General features: G+C 40.3%; 2 protein-coding genes across 3 annotated transcripts in view; one reads left to right on the top strand and one right to left on the bottom strand.

The window, feature by feature from the left end:
* The first annotated feature begins 52 nt into the window (after positions 1-52).
* On the top strand, positions 53-6,137 carry LOC136422900 (nucleoporin SEH1-like). The gene is made up of 12 exons (XM_066410822.1): positions 53-265; positions 391-441; positions 710-815; positions 1,379-1,422; positions 1,806-1,886; positions 2,193-2,270; positions 2,660-2,712; positions 2,981-3,073; positions 3,506-3,646; positions 4,253-4,340; positions 4,535-4,613; positions 5,841-6,137. Exons 1-12 carry the CDS (start codon positions 155-157, stop codon positions 6,017-6,019), a joined length of 1,104 nt encoding a protein of 367 aa, XP_066266919.1. The 5' UTR covers positions 53-154; the 3' UTR covers positions 6,020-6,137.
* Positions 6,138-7,708: 1,571 nt separating this feature from the next.
* The window catches only part of LOC136422551 (collagen alpha-2(IV) chain-like), a 50,194-nt gene continuing 48,295 nt past the window's right edge, over positions 7,709-9,607 (bottom strand). For both annotated transcript variants that reach the window (XM_066410332.1, XM_066410333.1), the window contains exon 45: positions 7,709-9,316. In XM_066410332.1, coding sequence (XP_066266429.1) covers positions 9,059-9,316 — 258 coding nt within the window. In that variant the 3' untranslated portion in view covers positions 7,709-9,058. The remainder of the gene's footprint in view (positions 9,317-9,607) is intronic.

Genomic DNA, 9,607 nt, shown 5'->3' with positions numbered 1-9,607 from the left:
TTTGATCGTATATCCCTATGCCAATAATGGTTTCCTCCCATCTTCCCGTCATGCGTTACTCTGACGAAGTCGTGATTTACTGTATTTTGGCGCGTTTCTCTCGTTGAAAAAGGTCTAAAACACACCATAGCAGTGGTTCAGCCACGTGTGAGCCATGTATGTCGCTCGCAGTATTTCTGCAGAACACAAGGACCTGATCCACGATGTCTCGTACGATTTCCACGGCCGAAGGATGGCCACTTGCTCAAGCGACCAGACCATAAAGGTACATTCTGATGGGGAGGGGGGTACTTTCGTGTGCCCTCATGTTTATAGTTTTTATAGTTATCATTTTCTTTAATGCTCAAGTCATGTGTGATTGTCGTTTGACAGTTAATTTGTTCCTTTAAGGTGTGGGATCTTACAGACGATGGAGAATGGCAATGCACAGCAAGCTGGAAGGTAAATAAGGATTGTTTTTTCTCCTTTTTGGTAAAACAAGAAAAAAAATTACATTGTAAAGTGAAAAACACATTCGTGTTGTTCATGCCCGCACATACAATGTAACGTACATAGCCAGATAGTGCTCGAATTTTTTATTAACATATCACACTAACCTAAAACTTTAGGTACCAAGGAAATATTCTGTGTGCTGTGCATAATTTACCGTAAATAAAATGTGAGCAAAATCTAATATAGCCCCATGCCATACTTTGTTTCTCCCCATTAGACCCACAGTGGCTCAGTGTGGAAGGTGACGTGGGCTCATCCTGAGTTTGGACAGGTCCTGGCCTCATGTTCATTTGACCGTACTGCTGCCGTGTGGGAGGAAGTTGGTAAGACTCCAGGAAAAGGACATCTTTGTAGACCTTAACCCTCTCCCTGCTGCCTAACTCTGTAACCAATAGAGAATGGGGTAACAAACGGCTACTTAAGTGTGCTAAAGGTTAAGAAATTTTCGAAGAAGTAAAGTTTGTCAAGGGATTATTGATGAATTCCTACTTTGTCTCAAAAACATTTGGTGTTGTTGAAGAATTGTAAAGTTATGAGTAGAGTAGAGTAGAGTAGAATTTTCGATCAGGTAGGACTGTTCCAGTTTAGACCGCTCTGGTACAAACTGACAAAGTATTCTTTAGCTGGCAATAATCTCTACACACAGGTGAACTATGAGAATATTGTTCATCGTAAGTGATCTTGCAACTCTTCCCTTTGTTCACATTTTTGTATTAGTATTTATTGACAATGAAGACAAGTCATTGCACTGGGTCAGCCTAAGCAGCTCTCTGGTAATTTGTATTGATGTTGCTGTTACTGCCACTCACACATATTCCTTATTTTATTTCTCTATAGATGAATCATATGGTAATGATGTTTGTCTTTTCTGCCATTTTTCTTACAGTTGGTGAATCATTGGCATCCACACAAAGAGGGCAGAGTCATTGGGTAAGACAGTAATAGACATAACCATACATGTTGGTAGGTAGGTAGTTCCATAGCCTTTTTTAGGCTGTAGGGGCAGTGGGTTGTTAATCCACTGTGTCTAGGGCACGGCATTGGAAGGCAGAGCCCATCCCTCTCTTTTTACCTCCCCAACTGCCCACTTTTACACCCAAGGGCACAACATTGATGGTATGTCAGGGGATTTGAACCCAGGACCTCTGGGTTCTGGGCCAAACACCCCAACCGATACGACAACACGACGCCACAATCCATATATGTACAGACATGATATTTCAACAACTGCTTCTAATTCTACTTCTGCTATATAAGCCATTTAATGATACTTATGATCATTAAAAACATTTTCTTGATATTGTTCTGTGCAGGTAAAGAGAGCCAACCTGGTGGACAGTAGAACATCAGTGACTGACGTCAAGTTTGGTCCTAAACACATGGGGCTACAGCTGGTAAGCAGGCATAGTTAAATAGAAAGTTTACTTGCAAAAATGGAAATTCATGCACAGAGGCTAATTGCAAGTATGTGGACTTAGGAAACATGCACGTGGTAGAGACATGGGAAGCATACATGTGACAAAGACTATGATTGACATAAGTGACATTAGTTGTTGACTTGTATATAAGTTATTATTTTTCCAAGTAGAAGAAATATCATATATGATAGAGTAGTCCTTATTTTGTCTGTCAACTGGTAATTGCCATGTGGAAAACCCTGTGACAAACTTTCTAGTAACAAGATTTTGTCCTTGTTGTAGGCCACCTGTTCTGCAGATGGAGTAGTGAGGATCTATGAAGCTCCTGATGTGATGAACCTCAGTCAGTGGTCTCTTCAGGTAAACACATCAGGGACAGGCCATAAATGATGGGGGGAGGGTGGATACAAATTTAACCAGTAGAATGGCAAATGATAATTTTTATTTTTAAGAATAAGATAAAATCATTGATCTGCAAGAGATTATGTTACCACAACCACCCCTGAAACCATTTTTGGTTGTTCCCCTAGACACATTATAGATGAAGGATGTTACATTGTACCTGATGTACCATTGAATGTTCCAGGGTTCCCTAGAAGAGCCACCATCTCTTGAGAAAGTCAATTGGTCAATCTAAGCTAAGATTCAACATAGTATGTGTTTAAGTGGCCAGTGGTAGAAATGTTTAAAAGCTGTTACAATGACACAGATTTGGCTGAATATCACATTGTTTGTTTTATTCTCTTCAGCATGAGATCAACACCAAATTGAGCTGCAGTTGTCTCTCATGGAACCCTTCAAGGTAAAAGAATTCCATATCCAATTTTGATCCCGTGGTCGTCATATATTTTTCATGTAAATAATTATAATCTTGTGCATGGGCATGAAATACTAGCCTCTACCAGGCTCCGTCCTATCGTTGGGAAAATAGTAGAAATCAGCCGAGGTACTCCGCTATACAGGGTAGGTCCGCTATACAGTGAAGCTCCATTATTGATAAGAGGCTAATGAAATACATAACTATTGTAGAAGATGTTAATATCTAACTTGAGTATGACAACATTTTTCAGACTTCACCTCCCCATGTTGGCAGTCGGCAGTGATGACACGAACCCTTCAGCAGGGGGAAAGGTTCAGATATATGAGTACAACGATAACATCAGGTCAGAATCTATCTAACTATAATGTATTTAAACAATACTCGCAGCAGGGCTCGATATTCAAATTTGGCACCACCTAAAAATTTAGGTGCACAGAGAGAATTAAGGTGCACAACATGAAATAAAGTAGAATATCAGCAAAACATATTTGTAAACCCTACTGTCTTTCTTAAGAACTTAAGATGGTGATGAGAACAAAATGTGTGGGAAAAAAGTTAGAACTTCAGTGAATGTTATGCTTAGTGGGCCAAGTGTTTCTTACAACTGGGTATCATCAGGTGGCCAATGTATCTGTCCAACCCCATTTTAAAGTGTCCAAGTAAGATCAATGTGACTAGGCTGACAAACTCAGGATCTAGACTAGGTGCGGATTATAAAGGAACCAAACTTCACCACTTTAACTTCAGTGGTTCATATTTTGCTCATGCTTTACAGGAAGTGGCAGAAAGTGGAAACACTGATGGCCATAACAGATGCAGTTCACCACATTTCCTTCGCGCCCAACCTGGGCCGATCTTACCACCTCCTGGCCATCGCTACCAAGGATGTCCGCATCATCACACTCAAGTGTCTCAGGTCAGTACACAGTGTCTCCTCCTGTTCTTATTTTCCTAAACCAATGTGCAATGATTAGAATGTGTGTGTGTGTGTGTGTGTGTGTGTGTGTGTGTGCATGTGAGAGACTATGTGTGTACACATGTACATCCACATATCTTATGATTTATTTCCTGGTTGCATGTATCTGTGGGAATAAATATATTCATTTTTCTGTAATACCTGAATGATGTGTGACAGAAGGATAACTGGAAAGTAGAAAAGCCAGGCCCATGATTTAGAGGCCCTGCATGGGTTTGAATGCTAATGGTGTACCCTTAGGAAATTCACTTCTTACAAAGTTGAAAGGCGAAAGAAGTACATATCTTCGGTTAAGGGGGATTAAAACTTATAGAGAGAAATTGGCTTCCCTTTCCATCATGATAGGTCCTACACACAGTAAAATAAAGTGCACTACCTGTTACAGGGGCTATGGGCCCTCTAATCTCTTCAAGACTTAGTACATTCAGATGACACGACAGATGTTGGCATGTCCATGGTGCTGTTATGAACAGCAGTCTAATACTGGATACTTCTAATAAAGTACTTCTACTTGTCTATCATAATGATGTCTTATTGTCTGTGCAGGAAGGAGCCGAACGCTGGTGCAAACCCAGGTGGAATGAGCAAGTTTGAAATCAGGCAGGCTGCACAGTTCGATGAACACAACTCTCAGGTACTGAATAGAGAAAACAAACTAGCCTTCATTGTGTCTAGATTTATGCAAATGACGTTGGATAAAACAGGTTGAAAATTTTATTGAAATTTCACGAGATTTGATGAAAAATATTCAGAAAGTGAGTCTGTTGCCAGTACTGTTTGAGAAGTTTGAAATGTTTACTGGTCAAAGCTGTAGTTGTTGTTGTGTAGGTGTGGCGTGTGAGCTGGAATATCACAGGAACTGTCCTGGCATCATCAGGGGACGATGGGTGTGTGCGGCTCTGGAAAGGTGAGCAGTCTCTGGCCTTTAGGACTCACATGTACATCTGTCGGATATGATGCATAAAGCCATATCCACTTTATTTGTTGGTTTACAACAATTCTGAACTGGAAAGTCAACATAAGTCTGGTAAAAGTACTTTGTACAGTCAAACAGTTTAGGGGAGACAAGTCAGAAACAACAAGAGTTCCGCGACCTCATATCTCCATGAACTATTCTGTTTATGCAAATGACTTACACATTTACATAATATATACTTACATAAACACCTTTATCCAACTTAGGCATGATGCAATATTGTCAGTCCTATCATTTTCCACTTGGATGAATTATGGCACTTTTGCATTAATTATGCAAATTATGAATTTATTTGCATAATTGGTATCTGCTGATGCTCCACTTGCCATAAACTACATATGTTACATGTATTTGAGTCTTATAATGGAAAACACTGCAAATATAGATTTTCCTCATTAGTTATGCAAATTAAGTGTCAATTAGCATAATTTGCACATCACTGTGTACATCTCGGTCTAAGCTACCTGCATACTAAATATCATGGAAACCCATCGTCCCTTTGTTCAGTTATTCTCCCTAGAAGATTTTCACAATAACGCCACTGCAGTTCCAGAGCAAGCTGCTAGGGGGCCCAAACCTACACCACTTCTTTATTACATCACAAGCTATCTGCCACCCAAAAATCAAGACCACAGCACGTCCAGGTCAAAAGATACAAAAACTGAAGTTCTGCTGCAGTACCAAGGTCACATACCAGGGGGCCCAAAATCTACCTTGAATGTCAGCTTCACAACACCTACCCACATACCAAATATCATTGTAATCCATCCAGAGGTTCTGGAGTTATGCTGTCGACAGTAGTGCGGAAACACAAACACACAGACACACAGACAGACAGACACACCCAAAACTATATCTCCATTTTTCATGGAGATAATCATACCTGTACTATAAGTGACCATCTCTACATTAGGACCACCTGGCCAATGTGACCATTTTTTGTTAGTCCCTTAGATAATTTTCCCATTGACACAAGCATGAAGAATCCTGTCTATAGTGACCACCTGTCCACATAGACCAGATTTTGTCAGCCCCCTGAGTGGTCTTCTTGCCGTTTTGACTGTACTTCACATTCCTTTTTGGTGAAGTAAAAATCTTTGTAGTAGTGGCCCATTTACAGATGAAATAGAGTTGTTAACGCTGTGTTTCAATCTACAGCCAACTACCTGGACAACTGGAAGTGTATCTCCGTGCTGCGTGGTGACGGCTCCGTGTCAAACGCCGCGGGCAGTTCCGCGGGAGTGAACCAGTTAGGCGTGCCCAACGCTGGGGGGAACTTTGGGGGATCGAGAGGGTTTAAACAAGGGGGATCAGGACAGAATAGCATGTGGTATTAGCTTATGGGGGGGGGGTCAAATTGTAACTGGCCATTTGAAAGAAGAGATACACATGTACCTGAACTTGGATAAGTAAGTTAGGGAGTCAGTGTTAAACATTGAAGCATTCTAAAAGATTCTTTTCATGTTATCAGAAGTCATAGCGAAATGATACAGGATACAAAAGGACTGGTATATGCTACTCTATATGATCTAACTGTATTGAGTATTTTTACGATATGTATAATATACAATTAGAGGAAGCTTTAGCAAGTTTTGTTTCCAGATATACCGTCTAACAAAAAAGGACTTTCCAAACCACTAGGATGTCATGTACGTTCTGCAGTTGAATACTGTAATTGTAAAGTGTTAACTGATTCAATTTTGCAGCAGGGAGGAAATGGAGTTTTAGTCAGTACAGTTTGGATACCAGGCTAGAAAATGGAGTGTTCCCTGTGGCGAAAATTTCAACATTTACAGTATTATGTATTTCAGAATGTGTACATACAGGTCAGGTAGACTGCCGTTTATCAACCTCATTCCTCTAATTCTTAGTCATATTGATATTCATAGTATATCATGTATGCATCATTTTCTATTTAAGTCTGCCATTAAACAAATCTTTGGATTACACAGTGCCTATTAACAATACTATCAGGCTGGTTGAGTTATTCTAATTCACCTGTACATGTGTACTTCAAAACTAGCCTGGTATCCATTCCTTTTATAGTTGGCAAGTCCTTTCTGCAACTGTAATAGGTATCAAGCTACTTGAAAACAAAGGTTATGACTGATAAACTTCATATTTAAGAACCCCTTTAACAAATAAAGATAACTTCTGATGCTTGATTTCATCTTTGAGTGATGCAATATATCCATGAATGATTTCATCATTGATGAATAGCTAAGTTCTTAATTCACAGCCAAGGAGTAAAATAACAGCCGACATCTCGGTGGGCATCTGTCACCTTTTTTTTGACCAAATTCTCAAGTATTGACTGACAATTGTCTTGTGTCTTATCATTTGTGCTTAACAACATCTATGTAATGTGACAATACGTTTGGGATTAATGTAGCCTGGTCCCAGTCTCTAGGGTCGGCTTAGTGGTGTTTTACCGGGCCATTCAGTTTCTGATGGCCTTTCTACCTCTGGCTGCCATCCTACTTCTGCTACACCCTACTCCGTTGCCTTCCTACTTTTCCGCCGTCGGTGCCAAGCTAATTAATCCAAGGCCGTAAACAACACCCCGAGCGGGCTAAGCTGTCTGGGCGGGTGAGGGTCACTCACAGTGCCGTAGAGATATCGGGGAGGCACCGAGGGTATGGATTCCAGGCTAGGATTAATGGAACGCATTTCTTAGTTTTGTTCCTCAACAAAATCTATGTACATTGTATGTGACAATACTTTACATCGGAGACCACATTATTAGCAGTGACACCTAGCTAGCTGCAGTGCACAGTGAACCAGTCATTATTGCCCTGAAGATGACAGATGGTCATCAAAACATTGGCTGTTATGTTACTCCTTGGTTGTGAATAAGGAACTTTGTTATTAAGTGATGCAATATAATTTGATTCTGTACTATTTGCATGTTTGACCAAGGGGGACAAAGTAATTGGTTCAGTCCATTGTGCTCTAGTTTCTGGATAGTAGTTGTGCTATAATACACAAAAGGGGACAATAGAATAAGTCACCTCACAGACAGAAGCTACACAAAGATTGTGATTTATTGATAATGCAATCAAATTATTACAACAGGGCTGACACAATAAACTCTGGTCATCAACAATGTTCCACAGTGTAACATGTTGGAGGGGGGGTTAACCTACAGACACCCTCCCGTGGACGTCAACTACAGACCATCTACAGTAGTACCCGGGCTGTGGCGGGCCAAACGTATGGAATGACTATGGAGCGGCCCACGACACCCACGGGACGGGCCAGACTTGTAGGTGATCTTCAGTCAAGGTCGGTAGGGTTCAAGTACGGGGACGTCTAATAAAGATACCATTAGTGGGGGATAAAAACGGTCGTCTAGTCTAACTTGATTGTACTGGTACAGGATTAGAGCTTGTGAAATAAAGACACTGAACATGTAGAAAATCTAGACAAATTCCAGCATGCACCTAGCCTTAAAAACAGGCACAAAAGGCCTGGATACGCATCGTGTAAATTATACACATCAGCCTTATAATGTGCTTATCTCACCGATTACAAAGATGGAACGTTATCTCATAATGCTACAATATAAATATAGATGACTGTTGTATAAAAATACAAACAAATGAAACATTTAAGAAGTGACTTTATCTGTGAAGGTTTTATTGTAAACTTTGGCACCTTGCATTTTTTTTATCGTATCTTTTTTTTTAGAAGAGCCTACGAAGAAGTCCAAAAGATGTGTCTAGATATACTGATCCTGAGAAGGTTGGCGGGCTTATTTGTATAGCACCATAGGATAGGGTAGACTGCCACAGTTCTGCACACATTATACATAACGTCAGCTTGTACAAAATCTCTTGCTTTAGGGCAATTTTTATACAGAATTAGTAAGCACCATACATATGGATAGTTAATCATAGTCATAACGGCTTCCCCATTAAGTAGGTATAATTGTACTTTTTGTACTGCCTTTTTTCTTACTTAAACCATTTACATTCCCTAGAAAAGCGGGTGCTAAAAATACTGCCAAAAAGCAAAGTCCCATATCGAAGCAACTGTTCCTTTTTAACGAAAGATTCTCAGCTGCTTTGCACAATGCATATTTCGTTATAATCATGAAAGTGAACTGAGCTTACATATAAATCCTCAGCTTGCTAACTTCTGCAAAAAATAGGACTACCCTAAAATGCTGCACTAAAATTAATGTTACATCATTTTCTCTCCTACCTTGTTCTACACGTTTTTATCTATCCTGACACTTATAAAAAACTTGAGGCGACTTTGGGATGCATTAGTTAAAATCATTGGTATGAGCTTACCCTCTGTACAAAAGCACCATTTGAAATCTTGTCAACACTTGTTAAAAATAAAGTTCCAATACATAGGTACTCCCACAGTTACACGTTCTTGATGCACACCTGGCATCTGCTAACTCTGGTTCGTAACTGTCCTGCTTTCAGTGTCTCTGGTACTGGGTCGGCGAATTGTTCGTTTTGTGATATAGTGGACAACCAGAAGCTAAATTTGTTGGCGAAGTAGTGACACGTTCCGCGGGCGCCGTTGCACTCGATGAAGGGAGTGGCGCGGAAATCTTCGAGACAGCTGCCGGGAGACGAGAGGGACTGTCCGCCGCCTTCTGCTCCTGCCGCGGTATGCTGCGGAAAGTAAAGAACACAAGCGTCACCTTTCTGTGCATCACACTTAAAAACACAAATGTGAAAAACATAAGCTGTGTTTTGAAAAAAGACTATTTTCTCTTGTAAACCCAAACGTACAAACTCTCAGTATTGTACTGTACTGAATTTATGGCATCCAATGAATTGTAACTTCTTTGTAATTAGACATCTGTTGAGACTTCTAACCTGAGCCATTCTAGAACTGTGGCAAGCAACCTGTAATCTACAAAAAGTAGTAAATTGTCTGCTATGTGTGAAAGTTAGTGTCAT

Source organism: Branchiostoma lanceolatum, chromosome 17 (assembly GCF_035083965.1).
Source record: "Branchiostoma lanceolatum isolate klBraLanc5 chromosome 17, klBraLanc5.hap2, whole genome shotgun sequence".
Lineage (NCBI taxonomy): Eukaryota > Metazoa > Chordata > Leptocardii > Amphioxiformes > Branchiostomatidae > Branchiostoma > Branchiostoma lanceolatum.
The sequence above is the reverse complement of the archived record's forward strand: the minus strand, read 5'-3'. Positions and strand labels throughout refer to the sequence as shown.